The 20,735-nt window shown below is 39.6% G+C and overlaps 1 protein-coding gene across 1 annotated transcript in view; it reads right to left on the bottom strand.

The window, feature by feature from the left end:
• The window catches only part of MTMR7 (myotubularin related protein 7), a gene marked incomplete at its 5' end in the record, with an annotated part of 60,816 nt that extends 41,679 nt beyond the window's left edge, over positions 1-19,137 (bottom strand). The window contains 4 exons of the mRNA XM_045535486.1: positions 347-475; positions 9,147-9,304; positions 17,296-17,458; positions 19,009-19,137. Coding sequence (XP_045391442.1) covers positions 347-475; positions 9,147-9,304; positions 17,296-17,458; positions 19,009-19,137 — 579 coding nt within the window. The remainder of the gene's footprint in view (positions 1-346; positions 476-9,146; positions 9,305-17,295; positions 17,459-19,008) is intronic.
• Positions 19,138-20,735: the final 1,598 nt, after the last annotated feature.

Below are 20,735 nucleotides of genomic sequence, written 5' to 3' on the forward strand. Positions count from 1 at the left end.
CACCGCTTGAGTAAGCAAAAGCCTTCCAAGCCTCTTAGAAGAAGACGGCATTCACTTGGATGATCAAGTTAGGTATCTTCTGAATCTATCCCATTACTTTATTGTCAAATAAACATGGAAAGTCGACTTCTACATGAGGTAAGGATTTAAGCACAGTTGCATTGTGTTGTACCATACACTGGAATATCCACATACCTGACACACACACACGCACGCACACACACACACACACACACTCTCTCTCTCTCTCTCTCTCTCTCTCACAGCAAAAGGCAGCCAAAAAATGCCTGTTTATGATAAAACTAGCAAAGCAAAGTGTAAAACAAAAGCATGCCTTGAGACTTACGTGGTTCTCTTTATAGTAGTAAGAAAGGGCAGGAAATCGCCGTCTACTCCGGAATTTGGAACTCCCCACTATGATGTGTGCCGTGGCCGATTTGGGAACATACAGTTCAGTAGGGTAAGAGTCACAAACCTATCACCAAAAAATACAAAGGAATTTTTTAGGCAATCTAGTAACGCTTTGTGAACCGCCACCAGACAGTCCGTTTCCCATCCTTATAGGTTGTATGTTTAAGTTTCCTTAACCGCATCACAGAGGCAGCTACTTCGAGGAAACCAAAAGGAAAGCAAGGTACCCATTAGTGTCCTGTCCTTGTGCACTGTCCTTTCTCTCCAAGGGCTCTTTGTGCAAGGCAAGACAGTGACAATTGAGCATTCCTTTCATCAAATGTAGTACATTCCTTTCATGCAAAATTGCGATTTTGCATCCTAGCAGCTGAGAAAACTTTAGCTGCCTGTTATTTGAAAGACAGCCTGACCCTGGGAAACAATTTTCCTAAAATATAAGCACGGTAGTGAAGTTGTCGTGGTGTGTATTCCTGCCTCTGAGCTGTCAGGCAAACTGATGCCCTGCCCAGACACTCTTGCCCTCTACCTCCCCAAATCTCACCCCTTCTTCAAGGGCCAACCCAAGTTCCACTTCTTTCTGGAAGCTTCCTCCCTGACCTACCAGCTCATGCAGATTTCTAAATCTGATTTCCTAATGCGCCACACATTACCACACAACAGAACAGCTTTATTTTTGTCTCTTATGTGTTGATTTTGTAAGCGGTAAGAAACGATGTACTCTTTCTGTGCACCTCTGGCGGGGAGTACCACAGTGCAAACTCCGGTGCCCTGGAAGGATCCTGCAATTTAGAAGCAGAAATCAACAGTTTAGAACCTGACTCTGATTTAGCAACTTTATGGCCTTGGGGAAACCCAACGACACTGGGCACTTTAGTTTTCTAGTCTCTGAAACAGATTCTAAAGCTATACTATCTCGTCGGGTTATGATAGATCAAATCCGGTAACATCCACGGCCATGTACTTTATAAACCATTAGACCCTAAAGAAATGTCAGTGGTGGCAGCAGCCGTAGTAGTTGACGCTGTTGTTGCTCAACACGTATTTTGCTTTCACACCGATCAATCAATCCTTTTGCGAGTGAAGACTGTTCAGATAGCAGCTTCCTCAAGAGACTACTTACTTCGTGGAAATGAAGCATCTTCCTAAGCATATCAAGAGAGTCCTCAAGAAGGGGTAACAGTAGGGGAAACACTTTGTCCATCTCCACCCACCTTCACCACTCTGGAAGATGAGGCCGAAGGCCCCGCACACCCACCACGGCTGGGATCCAATCCTACAGGATGTTCTGTGAGGATGCCCTCCCTCGCCTGCCTCCGTTGTCTCTCTTACCAGATCATTTAATACCACACAGTGGCAGATAAAAAGGCCACAAAAGGGATCTCACAGGCCCAAAGTGTAATTTCAGGATTCTATCAAGGACATTTTAGGAGAGAAGATTACCAAAGAGTTTAACGTGGGCTCTGGCACTGAGATGCTAGAGGAAAGTCCCATGGCAGGAATGGAAGGCCCAACCAACGTGGACCCAGAGAGCTTTTACTGGAATGAATGACTGACACAAGACACGACACTCCCTCCCCCGTGCCAGTCTGAGCCTCCCTGAAGGCGGCCAGCTAGAACATGACTACACGGACCACACCTGCTTGTCACAGGCTCAAGAGACATGCAGTCATTGCACCAGCCTGATGACATTTTCTTAAAATAACAGTTTTTAAAAGGGAATAAGTAGGATTTCACTAAATTGGGGATTACCTATGTTCTTCCTTACGACACCACTAACAAACTGCAAAGTTTTACGACTAAATGAAAAAAGAGTAGGTAACAGGCAAGATTTCTCAACGTGCTTATTTCATACAGCCTCTCTGAACAGCAAGAGGTGAGTGGGAAACTCTGCGGCTCCTGCCGGGCCCTCTTGGGGACTTCCAAAGCCGGAATATACACAGGTCAGCTCAGGTCATGGCCCTATGGGACCAAAGAGAGAAAATAAACACCCAGAGCCCACTCTCCTTAATACTCTCGGCCCCAACTCAGAGATCTTACTGTTGTCTATCCACACACGGCTCTCCTTACTGACATGGCCTCCTGCCCTCTAGGCGTACCAGAGCTCTCAGTGTCCAGAGTAGAAACGTGGAGACCTTCATGGCTTGGCATGTGCAAGGGTCAAGAGCCCAGAAACCTGAGTCTGGTCGACAGTGGCCAGGCTGCCACCAGCTGTCACGGCCTCCCCTCTAGGAACACAACACCAGTTGCAAGGATTCCTGCCTTCCCCAGAGCACTGGATCAAGGGGGAAAAGCTCCATGAGTCACAGCTTAAGTATAGGGCATTCTGATGCATACTTGCATGAGGAGCTCTGAGAAGCTAAAAACAATCAGACTCACGATGCCAGTTCACTCAGGTTTTAAGACACAACTTCTTATCAAGCTAGAACCATGTAAATTCATCCTGCTTTCATCAAAGTAGACAGTACTCTCAAGGGGAAATTAAAATAACAATCCTACACCGAAAACTGTGTATAAAACATGGCTGAAAGAAATTCAAGAAGATAAAAATAAATGGTAAGACATTCCACGTTCAAAGATTGGAGGACTTAATATTGTTAAGATGTCCATACTACCCAGAGCAACCTACAGATTTAAGGCAATCCCTATCAAAATCCCAGTGGCATTTTTTTCCAGAAATAGAAAAATTCATCCTAAAATTCGTATGGGTCCTTAAGGGAACCCAAATAGACAAACCAATTGTGAGAAAGAACAAAGTTAGAGGACTTGCACTCCAAATTTCAAAATATATTACAAAGCCATATATGTTTTATAGTGATCAGTGTGGTACTGGCATAAAGACAGATAAGCAGACCAATGGAATCGAGAACTCAGAAATAAACCCTGGTGTATGTGGTCAAATGACCCTCAACATGGGCCAAGACCTCTCTTTGGGGAAAGGACAGTCTCTTCAACAAATGGTGCTGGGGACATCCACATGTTAAAAAAAAAAAAAAAATGAAGATGAACCCTTATCTTTTACCATACACAAAAATTAACTCAAAATGGATTAAAGAGCTAAACATAAGACTCAAAATTATAAAACCCCTAGAATAAAACATAAGCAGAAAGCGTTATAACATTGCTATTAATTTGTCTTATATGACACCAAAAGTGTAAGCAACAAAAGAAAAAATGGGCAAAGGGGACTACATCAAACTTGATAACTTTTATGCATCAAAGGGCACAATCAAAAGAGTGAAAAGGCAACCTACAGAATGGGAGAAACTATTTGTAAATCACATATCTCATAAGGGGTTATTATCCAGAATATTTTTAAAAAACTCCAACTACTCAACAACAACATCAAATAACTCCATTCATAATGGGCAAAGGTGGGAGGCTAAGGGGGAAGGACCACTTGAAGCCAGGAGTTTGAGACCAGGTGGGACAGCTAGCAAGACTCCATCTCTAAAAAATTAAATAAACAAACAAATAAAATGGGCAAAGGACCTGAATATACATTGCTCCAAAGAAAATATACAAATGATGATGTGTACATGAAAACATACTCAAGACCACTAATAATCAGGGAAATAAAGTCACAATAATGTATTACCTCACAATTGTTAGGATGGCCACTATTTAAAAAAAAAAAAAAAAGACAAAATTAGGTAGTCCCAGCTATTCAGGAGGCTGAGGCAGAAGGATTGCTTGAGCCTGGGAGTTAGACTCCAGCCTGGGCAACATATTACAGCAAGATCCTATCCCTTAAAAAAATAAAATAAAGAAAAAGAAGACAGAAAATAACAAGTGTTGGGAACTATGCAGAGAAACTGAAGCCCTTGTACACTGTTGGTCAGACTGTAAAATAGGACAACCACTGTGAAAAACAGTACAGAGGTTTTTAAAAAATTTAAAAATAGAATCACCATCTGATTCAGCAATCCCACTTTTCAGATATATACCCAAAAGACTGGAAAGCAGAGTCTCAAAGAGATATTTGTACAACCATGTTCACCAGGCATTATTCACAATAGCCAAAAGGTGGAAGCAAACCAAATGTCCACTGACTGATGAATGGATAAACAAAATATGGTACAGCCATAAAATGAAATATTCAGCCTTAAAAACGGAAAGAAATCCTGTCACATGCTACAACATAGATGAACCTTGAGGAAATTATGTTAAGTGACACAAGCCAGTTGCAAAGAGACAAATACTGTATGATTTCCACTTATATGAGGTATCTAAAGTAGTCAAATTCACAGAAAGAGGAAGCGGAATGGTAGCTGCCCAGGGATGGGGTTGGGGGACACAGGAATGGGGAGTTATTGTTTAATGAGTACAGATTTTCAGTTTTGAAGATGAAAAGAGTTCTAGAAACCCTGTTGCACAACAATGTAAATATACTTAACCACTACTAAACTATACACTTAAAAATGACTAAGATGGCAAATTTTACGTTACACATTTTTTTATAACAATAAAAAAAGAAAAAAACATCTTAGCAATGTTTGCCAGCATTTTTGCAACAAGCTCACAGACTTGTAGTCAAAATTCTGACCAAAAAAAAATATACAGCACAATGCAATTTATGCCACTAAATTTTAAAACTCAATATGCCTCCCAAGATTTTGTCTGGTTTGGAAAATCACAAAAGAAAATTCGAAGAGAATATGAGAAGTTCAGAAGAACGGAAAATGTTTTTCTCCTGAATTTTTTTCACAATGACTCTGCCTTAATGAAAGTGGATTAGTAAATTAATCATTTCAGCATTTTCTTATGAACAAAGAAACCAATTTTTGGCCAGCTGTGATAGCTCGCATCTGTAACCCTAGCACTTTGGGAGGCCAAGGCAGGAGGATCACTTGAGGCCAGGAGTTCAAGACCAGCCTGGGCAACATAACAAGACCCTCTCTCTACAAAAAAAGAAAAAATAGCCAGGCATGATGATGCTTGCCTGTAGACCCAGCTACCCAGGAGGCTGAGGAAGGCGGATGTCTTGAGCTCAGGAGTTTGAGGTTGCAGTGAGCTATGATGACGCCACTACACTCTAACTCAGGCAACATATTGAAACCCTGTCTCAAAAAAAAAAAAAAAGAAAGAAAGAAAAGAAAAGAAAAAGAAAACAATTTTCTTTTGCCTCCATTAAATAAATTAGCCTGTCCAGAGTGCCCACATGCCTTGGTGTGGCCCTGCCAAGAGGAATCTTTTTGGTAATTCTTTTACTCATTCAATAAGCTTTTACTGAGTACTTACTATATGCCAGGCACTCTTGTTAGTTTCAGGGGCAAAAATGAGGAACAGAATGTCCAGCCTTGAAGATTCCACATTTCCAGAACAACTGGTCTTTGTTGACCTGGTTATAACCTTCCAGTAAACGTAGTTACATGGCAGGGTGCTATCCATCCAAGTTGCCATCCAAGGGATCTTAATCAGACCTCTGTATTTATTAAGGACCAATCACTCAACTGAGCACTTTGGGGTAAGCATTAGTTTTCAGTGACTGAGATATCAATATACACAACTTTCTTCTTAAACATTTAGAACCTAAAATGTATTGCAATGAATTTATGATGAACAGGGAGAAGAAGGGTGTGAACAACACAAAATGATTTATATGTCAATAAAATCAAGTAATACATAATACATAAAATACAGCTGTAGAGAACAGAAATAAAAATCACTGGTTTGGATATTTTAAATTTTATTCTAAGAGAGTGAGGTTAAAATTTTAACCTAATAATGAATACCAGTTGTTTTATTTAAATAAAGATAATTTCAGGGGTTAAGCATAAGAGGAAATCTTACTTAGAGAGTTAGACTACCATAAGCAAATGTCTTATAAATAAGGATAGTAATAATATTGATAGAGATGATGATGATGATGATAATTAGCCTGCCCAGGTCATACAAATAGAAAATACCAGAATTGGTTCTGGAACCTACGTTTCCATCCCCCATGTTTGGTGTCATTTCTACCAAGGGTAACAGTTTCTTCTCCATGATGTGACACCACTTGCCTTACCTACCATAAAGGATTTGTGAGAAGTAAGAAATAAGATAACTTGTAAGAGAAGGGAGGAAAAAGCAAATACTTTCTCAACAATGAGGTTCATTAAAATCAAAAGGAATACATTAGGATACAACTCTCTCCACAGACTATTAGAAATTTTCCAAAAGAACACAATTTGTATTCTATTTCTAAATTAATAACAAATAATATTAATAACAAATAATTTCTAAATTAATAACAAATAAGGATACCTCCTCCCCATGTCAGTGATATTTACAAAATCAGAAAATCCCCTAGGTTTTTACCTTTTATGTTTCAACACAGTTTGTTTTACCGTGTTACTTTTGAAAAGAAATGCTGAATAACTCATGTTTTGCAGTCTGCACAATGCAGAACCTCAGTGACTGAACATGAGTCATGTTGGTGATGCTAATTCTAGAAGGAAATCTCATCAAAAATAGGAAGAACCTGTATTTCCAAGAAAATATTATTCTGCAAGATGTGGCTCAGCCTCATTTTCTTCCTTGCCCAAGGATGAGTCATATTATAAAAAAATCCAGTTTTCTTTACTAAACTTGGATTTTCCTTCATTTCATTTCAAGGTGAAAAATTCACGGCAAGGTTGGCTTTAATATTGGAACAAACTAGTCTGACTACGTTAGCCAGATACTTTATAATGGTTAAGGCCTCTTATACCTTTGGATAGATTCTGGGAATTTATTCCTAGAAAATAACTTAAAATTGGGGAAAATCATAGGCACAAAGATATATTGCACCCAGAATTATTCATAGAGCAAAAACTCCGGAGTAATCTAAATGCCAATTAACAGGGAAGCACTTAAGTACATTATGGTACATTCCTTGGATGGACTATTATAGAGTCATTTCATTCATTGATACGAAGACTAGGTAGCAATGTAGAAAATCTTTGTGGTAAGGCCTAGAAAATAATCAGGATGCAAAATATGTGACCAGAAATAGTCAATTATCAGGACAGATATAAATGGTCAATCGATATATAAAAAGCTACAACTCAAGAATCAAGACATACAGATTAGACTGAGAAATCACTTGGCCCACTATCAAGTTGTCAAAAGACTTTTTAAAAAATTAAACTCTTTGCTGGTAACAGTACAAGGAATCAAGCATTCACAACCACTGAGAATGTATATAAATTGGCACAGGCTTTGCACAGCTCTTTTTGACAATATGTACAAAAATTTCTGTAAGCCCTTTGACAAAGAAATTCCACTTTTAGGAATATATCCTTTAAAAAAATTAAAATGTGGAAAAATTCTAGCTACTAGGAAGTTCTGTGTTACTTAAAATAGTGAAAAATAATGATAATCTAAATGTCTAAAAATTAGAGAGGAGGTAGAGTTTGACATAGCCATACTATGTTAACATTATGCTATGTTTAAAAAAGATATTATAAAATATAATTTTTTTTTCCAGAGACAGGGTCTCGCTCTGTTGCTCAGGCTGGAGTGCAGTGGCACAATCTAGCTCACTACAGTCTCAAACTCAGGGGCTCAAGCAATCCTCCCATCTTAGCTTCCCCATAGCTGGGACTACAGGCACACAACACCACACCCGGCTAATTTTAAGTTTTTTTGTAGAGATGAGATCTCTCTACATTGCCCCAGCTGGTCTCAAACTCCTGACTTCAAGTGATCCTCCCACCTCGGCCTCCCAGAGTGCTGGGATTACAGGCATGAGCCACTGCACCCAGCCTTGTATTATAAAATATAATTATTGACAAGAAAATATCTGTGTGTTCCATGAAGAAAAGCAGAACACAAGGCACATGTGCTATGATTCCATTTTTGTTATATGTATTTGAATAGGTTTGTGTGTACATGCATAAAAATTAATATATACATTAAAATCCTGGAAGACTATCTGCCAAACATAGTAACAGTGAGTATCGCCAGATGCTGGCATTTTTAAGTGATTTAATATCCTTTTGTTCTATATTTCCCAATTTTCAACAATGCATATGCATTACTTATATAAGAAAAAAGTTATCCAACTACACAGATGAAAAAAAAAAAGAAGGAAAATTTTAAAACAGAAGAGTGTTAAAGCAATGGGATAGTATTTTTTTTTCTCTCTTTTGCAAATGCTCCGGAACGTTCTTACATGACTTTTATTACTTAAAATATTTTAAAAATTAATATTGAAACCACTACTGATTTGCAAGCCAATCACTAGGGAGGATATGGGATTAATTCTGCCACTCTGGCTTCTCTTCCTCTCCAGACTCCTTCCTGTAAGTGTAGACACATTTCTCCAGGGAAGCCTCTTGGTGACCTTGCGAACCAAGCAAGAGCTCAGTGAGCACACAGAGGAGCTGGTGCCAAACTGCCATCAGAGTCTCTCTGACTTCCCCACTAATCACTCCTTGCACTATAAAAAGCCCTGATGGGAGAATGAGATCCCGGCCAGCTCTCCCACCAACCGCCTGGCCACTGGGCCCCTCTGGGTTTCCAGTTGGTTCACCATTAGAGGAGAGGTCTGGAGAGGGTGGTCTCTAAGCTTCTCTTGTTCAAACTTTTTGGTTCTAGGTGCAGGTAGGAAATACAGCTGGCAACAACCAAGGGAGACCTGGAAATCCACACATGTATGTCTACAAAGAGCTAGAAATTTAAAGGAGATAAAACAAAGCTATGCTAAGCTATCTGTAACCATGATTGCATGTGGACAAAGCATTTGGATTTCCCTCGATGCCTCCACTCACTCTGTAGTCTCTATTCACGTCGCTGAGCTGCCAGTAATTATTAGGGAGGTCCATTCGCTTGTATTCTTCACTAAGATCAATCAGCATCCAGCCTTGTTCTCTTTCTTCTTTATCCAGCATGGGGTTGAAGGAGAAGCAATATAACTCCTCATATTTCACTGCAAGAAAAGAGAGAATAAAGCCAAATCAGGCTAAGTCAAAGCCAGAACCAAATCTCCCCCTAAAACATCCTGTCCCAGGGGAGTACACCAAGAGGCCATTCCGGCCCCACTAGCCCTTGGAACACTCCCTTGCAGCTCCCTGTCCCTGTAGACCCGGTCACCCACCTCTTCCCAGCAATGACAAGAAGTCCTTGGGGCATCTGGATTCAACTTTGCAATAGCCTCTTTGCTTTTAGAAAACAGAGCCGTCTCCTTTTTGTGTTTTTTTAGTTGCTTTTTTAGTTTCCAGACCACAGAAAATACGGAGTATAAAAATTAACTAAGAATGTTTGTATTCATTAGGCATCAAGAAGTCAATTTTTTTTATGTATATCGAGTTTGGATTTGGGATGGCCTCTCAGAGGTAGACAAAAGGCCCAGGCCAATTCCACAATGATTTGATGATCACAGTATTAAAAAAGAAGAAATAACAAACAGTTGGAAAAGCTATGGATTAAACACTTGCATTGAAAATGTTTGACCTTTTAACAACTATGTATATATCCTAATTGTGCTGCTCCTAAAATATTCATAGGATTCATAAAAGCTATCCATTCACAGCGTACAATATGGAGTACTAGTAGAAGGCTGTATCATGAAAGTCTTCTTTTAATCTCATCACCGTATCTTCATCTTTATATAACACCTTTTATGCTTGCGAGGCCAAGCCCAATAACTCCACTGTTTCTCTCCCCCCAATAAAATCTAGGATTTGGTTTTCTTGCTCTGGTATTGGCATGTAAGGGGAAGTGTCTAGACCAGCGCTATCCAACAGAAATATAACATAAGCCACATCTGTCATTTAAAATGTACTTGTAGCCACATTAAAAAACTAAAAAGAAACAGTTACATTCATTTAATAATATAGTCTATCTAACCCAACATGTACAAAGTCATCATTTCAACATGCACATAACATAAAAGGTATTAGTTAATATTCGATGCATCCTGTCTTGTACTGCCTTTGAAATTTCATGTGTACTTTACACCAGTGGCACATCTCGGTGCAGAGTGGCCATGTTTCAAGTGCTGAGCAGCTACCTGTGGCCGGTGGGTTCCATATTGGATGGCGCAGAGCTAAGCCTTTCTAATGATAATCAATGACAGCTGGTCTTTGTTTCATTCCAGATTCTGATCCAGTTAAATGCATTAATCCAGTTAGCACACACTTTGACAGTCCTCATCATATAGAGGAGAAATCAGAGGCAAAGGGAGGTGGAGGGACATTCCCTGGCTCAAGGCCACCCATCTAGGAAAAGGGAGTCCAGGCTGACATGAGGTAGAGAGGCCCCTTCCTAATCACACATACTGTGTCCCCAAGGCAGCTCCTTCTTTCGTCTCCCTTTTCTCCTAATCTTTCTGTTTCTATCCATAGATTTCTTTCTCCTCGTGGTTTTCTTGGTCCTCCTGTTTCCTCCTTAGCTTCCTGACAGCACCCAGTGTGGACAATTTAATGCCCCCAAACATGAGTTTTGGAGCCCTGTGACGGGTCTCACCACCAGCCAGAGGCTACAGTGACACACAGGTGGCCTGAGACCAAAACTCAGGTCTCCAACTTGCTTTGATCACCAGTGAGATGACTCATCTACATGAAAGAGGGAAGATAAGGGTATTTTAAGTACCAGATTCTTTTTCATTTTTCTTGTGAATAAGAAGCAACATGACTGTGGTATATCAGTAAGATAAATTACATTCTATTTCAGTCTCTCTGCATGTCCTATTTCTAAACTTCAAAACCTTGAATCCTATTTGAATGAACGAGAAAATGCACACATCCAGGTCCACGCACACACGGACACAGAGCAGACACTTGCAGTGAAAACAGCTTCTTACGATCTCAGCGAATTGGGCAGACAGCACATGAAACTAAGATCCTGTCTGGGAACAGTCTCTGCTCTACATTGACGCATCTTTTCCATCACCAAGTACCATTTTCATGACTCAGGCTGCTGCTACCATAATGCTAACCGCAAATGCAGTTTGTTTAAGATGCCAGAAGAATCTCTTGAGAAAGCCTCAGCTCCCTCAGCGAAAGAGGAGCTAATGAATGTGGAGCGATGGTGGAAGTTAAGTGCCTTTTGTTAAATGTTTACAAACAGGTTTAAAGGTAGAAGAAGAAAAATATTCTTTGACGACTGAAGGTTTTCTGTGTGTGGGCTGATGCCTGTTTTCCATTGGGGATAGGCAATGAAACTGTATATAAATTAAAGCAAGAATAGTTTATAACAGACATTAAGATCACTCTTGAACTCGGAGACATTAGAATGAGTTGATGCTGAAATTATGAAATTTTTTTCTTTCAGGTGTTTTTAAGGAAAAAGAGTGATCAACCAATCCTCAGGCCCAATTTAAGCAAAATTCTGTATGAAGGCAGGGAACCCCCCACTTCTGCCAGCCAGCGCTCGGTCCTGTCAACGTGGGCAAGCTTCTCAGCCAGAGGACAGCCCAGAAGTGGCCTGGGGACCACCTGCTCCTGAGGAATTGAAAAGGACCATGAGCACAGATGTAAATTTTACTATTTCCCAACTCATAATTTTCTGTTCCTTTTACTGCAAAACACTGTTCAACTCGTGCAAAACACATAGCAAAATTTTTAGCAATTAGCAGGGAGGTAAATTAAAAAAAAAAAATACCAGGGCTTAAGAAATCTTTTCTTTTTTTTGCTTATAGACTTTTTCTATTTTATATTGACAAATTATAGTTGTACATATTTATGGGGTACAAAGTGATATGATTTTTGAGTCCAATGTGGGATGATTCAGTCGAGCTAATTAACATAGAGATCACCTCAAATATTGAATGTTTTTGTGATAAGAACATCTAAAATTTACTCTCAGCATTTTGAAATGTATAGTACCTATATTCACCAAGCTGTGAAACAGATCTAAAAAAACAACTGAGGCTTTATACTCTTCGACTATCATCTCCCCATTCCCCCAGCTCCCAGCCTCTGGTAACCACCATTCTGCTCTCTGCTTCTGTGAGTTCAATTGTTTATGATTCCACATATAAGCAAGAACATGTGGTATTTGTCTTTCTGTGTTTAGCTTAATTCACTTAGCATAATGTTCTCCAATTCCACCCGTGTTGCTGCAAATGACAGAACTTCTTCCTTTATTAAGGCTGAATAGTATCCCACTGCGTGTACATATATTTCCTTTATCTATTTATCCACTGATGGGCACTTAGGTTGATTCCGTAACTTGTCTACTGTGAATATGGCTGCAGTGAACACGGCAGTGTAGACATCTCTTCGACAAAACTGGTTTCAAATCTTTCAAGTAAAATACCCAGAAGTGGGACTGCTGGGTCATTTGATAACTCTATTTTTAGTTTTTTCAGGAAACTCTATACTGCTTTCCATAATGGCTATACTGTTTTACTAATTTACATTCCCACCAACAGTGTACAAGGGTTCTCTTTTCTCCACATTCTTGCCAACAGTTATCTTTCATCTTTTTGACCATAGCCATTCTAAGGGTTGTGAGGTGTTATCTCACTGTGGTTTTAATCTGCATCTCCCTAATAATGATTAGTGATGTTGAGCACGTGTCTGTGTGTCCACAAGGTGTATGTCTTCTTTTGAGAAATGTCTCTTCAGGTCCCTTGTTCATTTCTTAATCAGTTTATTTGTTTTCTTTCTACAGAGTTGTTTGAGTTCCTTATATATTTTGGATATTAATCTCTTATCAGATGTATGGCTTGCAAGTAGTTTCTCCCAGTTTGTGGATTGTCTCTCCACTCTGTTAACTGGTTGCTGTGCAAAAGCTTTTTACTTTAGAGAAATCTTTTATCTTTATAGAATCTGAACAGAGAGAAAACAGTTGCCCGCTCTAGAAAGGTCACATCCCTCAGCTGATTTTTCAGCCACTCTTCAAACAGGCATGTTCAACACCATGCTGGCTTTTCACGTCACAAAGTCTGAGCCATCACATCCAACCCGAAACATCTTTTGCTGTTAGTGCCCAGCACGTTTCCACAGCAAGAGCACTGAGGGCCTCACCCCAGGGGGCCCCATTTCTAGGGGGGCAAAAGAACTCCTCAAATAAGAAGCAAATACTCAACATGCCTTTGGACTGGGGGAGTAAACTAAGTGTGCACCTTTAATTTGAAAAAATTCAGAAAACATTATGTGAAAATCATCTTAGTATTTACTTTATCATATATCACCTATTTAAATCACATAACTAGCTAAACAAAGGCAGATTTGAACATTGTTCTATCTATTCAGAAAGCAAAGTGACAATTTCTAAAATACTACATGAAATGAAGAATGAGTAACATTTTGGCTATACTTCTAGGAAAGCCAAATCAGTGTTTCAGTCGAGTGCATGAGCTCAGCCCTAGAGATGCCTACAGATGCATGTTTGGACTTATTTTATTTTAGCCCTGTTGTTCAGTTTTGCTGTCTATCACCCGGGAAGCTTGTGTCACGACAAACCGGTTCAATCCCTATGACTCTCTCCAACTCCTTCACTCTCAGATAATCCCACTTCCTACTTCCCACAGAAAATGGAAGCCATCAAATGGAAACTCAACTTGGAACCACCGACCCTACAAATACACCTGTATCTGTATCCAACCTTTTTTCCCTTCCCTCCCATATAAAGGACAGGGTGTTCATTCTGCCAAAATAAGAGAGACAGGTGGGTACAACAGAGCATTCGAGAAGAAAGCAAAATAACCTAGCTTGTTTCCCAGGTATCCAGCTAACGGTTCTGAAAACAGAATGCTTAGAAACAAAAATATGAGGGAACTGCCTCTCATTACAGACTAACTGAGAGAAACAATGAGGAGTTTAATATTAAAAATCAAAAGTCCTTTACAAATCGAAAGAAAAACAAGCATGCACCAGCATCAGCAGAATGTGAAGGGTGCGTAAGGGAAAAGTTACCAAATGTCATCAGAAGGACACAGAAGCGTGAGGTATTTTGGAACGAGAGTAACTACTGAAAGCTAAATTGCTCCAGACATTCTGCTGAATTCAGGCAATTTAAAATAAATGGAGTTGAAAGAGCATTTAGAAAGAGGTGAGATGATAACACACCTATTTTTGGATTTTGCAGCACCTTGAAAATAAAAATGAGGGCACCTCACCTTTGAGGTCTATTTTAAACAAACAAGTGTTGGAATTAAACATTAGGATCGTTGAACCTAACACAGTGGAAAAGGACTATTAGACTCAAATTAGTATCATCCATAAAAAAGAAATTGCCACTGTAAAAACTGCTTACACATTAATGACTTAGACAAGGTGTATAAAAAGTTACAAAATAAGCAAATGGGACTCCTTCAATCATGAGATTTTAAAAATCATAATGAACATGCAGAAGAATTGGGGACTAAGCTGAACTAAAAAAACAAAACAGTAAAAGGGAGAAAATAAACAAAAGAAATTATTTAGATGTTGAAGGGCCCACAAACACTAAAGAGGGAAAAATAATTGATACAAAAACAAACAGCAAAGAGGCAAATTAGAGGGAGGAGAGATGAGAGAACATGGGAAAAGTAGAAGCCCTCTGAGAATGAGGGGTTTTTAAATCAGAAAATTTTACATCCTTATTAGTACATCAGATCTACGGGGTTTTTTCATTTGAGCCACAACCTTCATTTTAACCTAAGCTATTTCTTTACTTCCTGAATTTGGCCACATTATGTTTTCCTGGGATCTTTTATAGTCCATGACCAAATTCTTAGCGATATTTATTCATACCAAAGGCACACCAATAAAATCCCTCCTAATTTTTTAGTCATTTGATTTCCCCTTATCCAAGAAATCCTAAAGAGAGACAACAGTAAAGAAAGAATCTTGACAGCTTTGAAAACATCTCTTTCGTAGGCCTTGACTTAAGTGTACTTCCAAACATTTCTTCTTTTGTAAAAAATAAAAAAAAAATTGTTTTAAAATTGTCCTCTATAAGACCTTGCAGTTGGCTGTGTCCATTGGGGACTGAAAAATACATGACTTTTATTGGTGATGAACTAGAATAACCAGAGAGAGCTATATTGTACTACTGGAATTCAAAGTACACTTCCCTCACTGACCACACACACACACACAACATTTATTCTGATATACCTAGAGGAGGGTGAAGGTGCATTTTGTAAAATATTCTCAGATGATTCTAATAAACCAACCCTACCCCCTGTTGAGGGCCACTGTTTCATGTCTGACACCACCAACTTCCCCATCTCCACCAGGATTCAAAACCCGGCTTCCAAAGTGATAGCCTGTGATATGTGCTAATTCTAGCACTGCCTTCCTTTAACATTACACTGCGAAACTGCTTGGGTTCTGTTTCATCTTCCCACGCTTATGAAAGGTGCTGTGTTTTATGTAAACTGGCAGTTCTAAAGCCGATGTTGCAAAATGCTGGTGATTCTTTTTAAATCCTCACAGGTGATGGGTTTAATTCAATTAATTACTATGCTTTTTTTTTTTTTTTTAATAAAAGGTAGCCAGTCAGGTCTCTGGCTACATCTAATACCTAACTCCCAAAACTTCACCTTCTAAGAACAAGTATATATTTTTAACAGCGGGGGAACACAGCAATTTTCCTGCCTGAGGAGCCTCATGAGAGTCGAGCACTCGCTGTCCCAAGGCCACGGCCCTTCCCGCCACCGTGCTCTGCTCTTCCAGCCGCTCAGCCCTTTCCCAGTTCTCTGGGCTGTTCCTAAGTCTCATTAATCCGGTCAGAGCACATTTATTGCCCAGTACATCCATTAATCAGTGACACAGAAATTGCTGGCACACAACTGTCCTCACATTCTCTGCTGCGTGCAACCTAATGTACATCTTCCCAGAACTTCTGTTCCAATTATAGTGCACCCTCCAAAAAGTTCAACTGCTTTTCTGGCTTACTCCGCAGTTCTTTTAACACACTTAGATTTACAAAAAAAAAAAAGCCTCAACCAACTGCCTTAAGAGGAGAACAAAGTAAAGTAAAAATAATCAGATTTGACAGTATCATTTCCGTTAAATAACTTTTAGTTCTTAGCTACCTACAAAGGATACGGTCCTATTATAAGGAACTTAGCACCCAAACAAATGCCTTGACAAGTTTATAATTGAACTACTTGTTCTGCATCAAAAAGCATTTGGCAAAGTACCTATAAGCACATACCCCAGTTCCCTTATTCATGACTTCTGTGTAACACTTAACTTTTATATAAATGATCTCTTTTCCCAGCATTCTTCCAGGGAACTTAGAAGTATTTCTTTTAAGCAAAAGAACAACACAACTCACACAGGCCACACAGATAGATAAGAAACACTTCTGTAGAAGTGAAGAGCAAGCTATTAATAGAAATCCAAAGACCCTGAGATGAGGGCTAGAGCAAGACAGCAGAGAACACAATTTTTCAAATCCAAACATTCTTCCCGCAACACTGAAGGAGGTTTTGTTTAGGAGAATCGATATATCCACACTCTGAATATTCACTGATGCTAACGGAAGTCTAGTTGCCCCAACCCTGGAAAGCACAGATTACTGTCAAAAAGCAACAGAGACCAAACCCTGAAAGCCCCAAGAGGCGGAGAACTGCACTAGAACTGTCTGATAACAACATCCCCCCCAGAAAACAATTTGTCAGCTCTGTCTTTGGCCTTGTTCCAAGTAGCTCAATTACCACAGTATCAAAAGGGCATAATTTTGAGGCGATTTCACCTGGACAGGAAAACACACTCCAAGTGCCACTGAGACAAAGTGAATACTAAAATTAATGAAAGAGGCCCACATAATAAATAACTCAGGGGAGACCCTATAAGGCAAAGAACTATATATATCAGGTAATCATTCAGGTTTCTTGGCCTCACCTCAAGACTAAGTTGACATATCATTCCTAAGCACTATACAAATTCTTGAACTGCATTTGCAAATATTCTTGAACATGATTTGCAAATGTCCTAAGAGTGGGGCTGTATCAAACGCTGAGTTCCTCTGCCCTACCTGGCCTCGCGAGTCGTGTCAGAGAGATGTACACATCGTGGCAATCTCTTTCCTGCGGTATGATGAGTTGTATGATCTGAAAGTTCTTGCAGCGAATGAGCAGGGGGCATCCGGTCGCGGTCGTTGCCTGTTTTTCGATGGTGGAAATCTGACTGTGAAGAATCTAGAACCAAAAGTTATTCTCGATAAGCACAAATAACTAAGAAATATAACAAGGACTAACACAAGCCTCTGAGCCACAAAGAAAACACTCCCCAACCTTCAGCTAGCTCAACACCTGCTAGTTAGATGACAAGAACTGAGACGTTCCGAGTAAGAAACAACTGTCTAAATTTATAATTTTATTTTTCAACACCAAGCTTTCTGATATCTGAGATAATTATTTTGAAGCAAACAATTTAGCATGCACATTTGCACAAGTCCAGGTAAGGGAACGTTTTGGTAGTCAAATGTTGAAGGCATTGAATGGCTAAAATTAAATAAGGTCATGAGAATTTAGTAAAATAAACTTTTGCAATCAACAAAAGTTAGAGATGGCTCCGCTGGGAGGTACCACCAAGCTCCTTAATTCCACATGGGATGTCCAAGTTCAGTATCAACATGGGATTGTTGTTTTCTAAGCTGTTGGTGGTCAGGCAGCTGCGGAAGAAGAGATTTATTTTATTTTTTAATTAATATTTTTATTGACAGATCATAGTTGTACGTATTTGCAGGGTACAATGTGATGTTTTGATGTACATATACAACATAGAATGATTAAGTCAAGCTAACATATCCGTCACTTTGCTTTCCTATCATTTTTTATGGCGAGACATTAGAAATTTACTCTTGTAATTATTTTGAAATATACATTGAGTATAGTCACCACGTTGTACAACAGATCTCAAAACTTATTCCTCCTGTCTATCTGAAACTCTGTACCCTTTGATCAACAGCTCCTCATTCGCTCCCTCCCCGCCCCACCACCAGCCTCCAGTAAAAACCATCCTTCTACTCTCTAAGGAAGAGGTTCATGTTGAAGGAGATCATGCCGAAGCACATCTCTCTGGCACGTGGGATCTCTGCTGGGTCTTCCAGGGGCAGCACTGCATTCTTTAGGTTTCCCCTCCGCTACGTAGTGCCTGTCCCCTTCTGCCAAACACGCAACACTGTCCACAGAACACGGAAAGGGGAAATCTACAGTGCAGGCATTCTGGTTCTAGTCATGTCATGGATTGGGTTGCTGTAGAAAATAAGAACTATCTAATGGTTTCATTATGTAGCAACCGGAATACCCACTGGTGGAACTCTGCTAGCTTTTCTTTCTTTCTTTTTTAAATTATCAGAAAAGTGGAGACGACATAATGAAGTGATTGAGTGGCTGCACTATAGGATCCTGCAAATAAAGCGTATTGCAGATAAAGTCCCGCAGCATGAAAATGCTGTGTCCGGCCTATGGATGTTATTGAATCTCTGCTTGACAGCAGTGATGGGAAGCTGTCTCTGGGCCTGTCTTTGAGGATGTCCACATCATTCATGTTTCAAATGAATAAGTAGATCAAGGGGATATGTAGAAAAAGGAACGCACACATTCCAGAAACTGTCTCCTTAACACCCGACCACCAAAAGCCCACCCTCCTCACCCTGAGGAGAAATCAAAGAATAGAAGGTCAGAACTTTTTACTTCAAATAATAGAAAACATGGAAAGCCAAAAATAAGGAACTCATACATACCCACGTCTCTTTTCTCGTGTCAGGTGTATTTTCCACGAATATGACATGAGTGGCTGTCAAATACAAAGTACCCAGGGCTGCTTTCTTAGGAGATACTCGATCTACCAAGCGGACATTTTCAACCTGGAGAGATTGGTTTGATGGAAAGAGTTACAGGAAAGCAGAAGAGCCACTCACCAAGCAAATAGTAAGTCAGGAATCTCATCCTTACTCCAAAATTCAATTTTGAGAATCCTCCCACTAATAAAAACCAAAACATGCCCCCTTAAGTTAATCAGATCTCAGAATATGATTCTGTGCATCAAAAGATAAAAATTCATCAATGACTAAAACACTTTAAATGTACCATAAGATTTGTGGACCCTATTCTTTAAGAATACCCTCTCTGAGTTTTAAATAGGTGAGTACTTTTATTTCATTGTAATTATATAAAATTTCTAATTTAAGGCAGGAAGCATATGCATTAAAGTCCTGAGTTTACACAATGACTATGTATGAATTACATTCTATGAAAAAGAAAACAATATGATTTCCTATATGTGTCTAAGTGGTTCCATATACACTATTAATAGTGGGAAATACACATATACATACAGAGAAAAAAGTATCAGAGAAATGCATGTCAGAAAAACCTACTCATTTAAGACTCTCACATTCATGTATGATAAAACCTTTCTAATGAATGGAATTCTCACCACTCAGCTAAAATTGGAACTGTTAGAAGAAATTTCTAGAAACAATTTTTATCAAGCATGCATCTCGTAAGTGCAGAGCAATTTCAAGGATATGTGCACTGGGATCGTCCCAACATGAAATGTTATGGAAATGACAAGACAAGCTCTACAGAGCAAGTGAAAAGTGAAACGATGATGATGACTCTGCTAAGACAGAGACTCCATAACCTCCAGAAGAACACTCCCGTAATGACCACAGGGCAAAGCAATCCTACCTACTACTGCCGAGGACCAACCATCTGCAGAGAAACACTGATTCAGGGACAACCGTATCTGCTTCCACAAGGCAGCTTAGGGACTAATGCATAGTACTCACTCCATTCTTCAGTCTAATATAGAAGCCGTGGTCCTGATGAGTTTGGGAGCCCCAGACTCTCGTCCACTCCAGGGGAGGGGCCGACCTAATGAACATTCCTCAGGACACCAGGAGCAGACAGCGCTCAAGACATTCCATTGCCTGAGTCTCCTCCAAGCCCTTACAGCCAAACCAGCCTTCCAGGAATAGCATCCCATCTCACTTCCTCCCAGTTTCCAGAGATGCATGGAGATCAATAAAGAATTAGGTATTATAAATCTTTTTTCACTCATGCAATTTACTATAGGGTGTTACAAAATTCCTGAGGCCGTGTGAATGTCTATGTATATTAAAGATATTCATTCTAAAACAGGGCCCCTCGCCTACCAGGTCATGGTTTTTAAAAGTATTTCTTTTGTTACTGATGGGCTACACATTCTCTCATGTGGTTATCCACATGGTGTGTCTTTCGTAAACAGTATTCATACCACTGGTTCACTTTCCCACAGGGTGATGACCATTTCCTACATACTCATAAGAACTGTTCGTATAGTAAGGCTAGTAGCCCATAGCTGAATGTTTCTTACGTGTTTGATAACTGCCTCTTTACCAAATTTTTTATTGGTTCTAATAATTTTCCAGTAAGGTCTCTTGAATGTTCTCAGTAGGCAGGACTATTTTCTGTGATAATTTGCTGC

The sequence above is a fragment of the Lemur catta genome, chromosome 22 (assembly GCF_020740605.2).
Source record: "Lemur catta isolate mLemCat1 chromosome 22, mLemCat1.pri, whole genome shotgun sequence".
NCBI lineage: Eukaryota > Metazoa > Chordata > Mammalia > Primates > Lemuridae > Lemur > Lemur catta.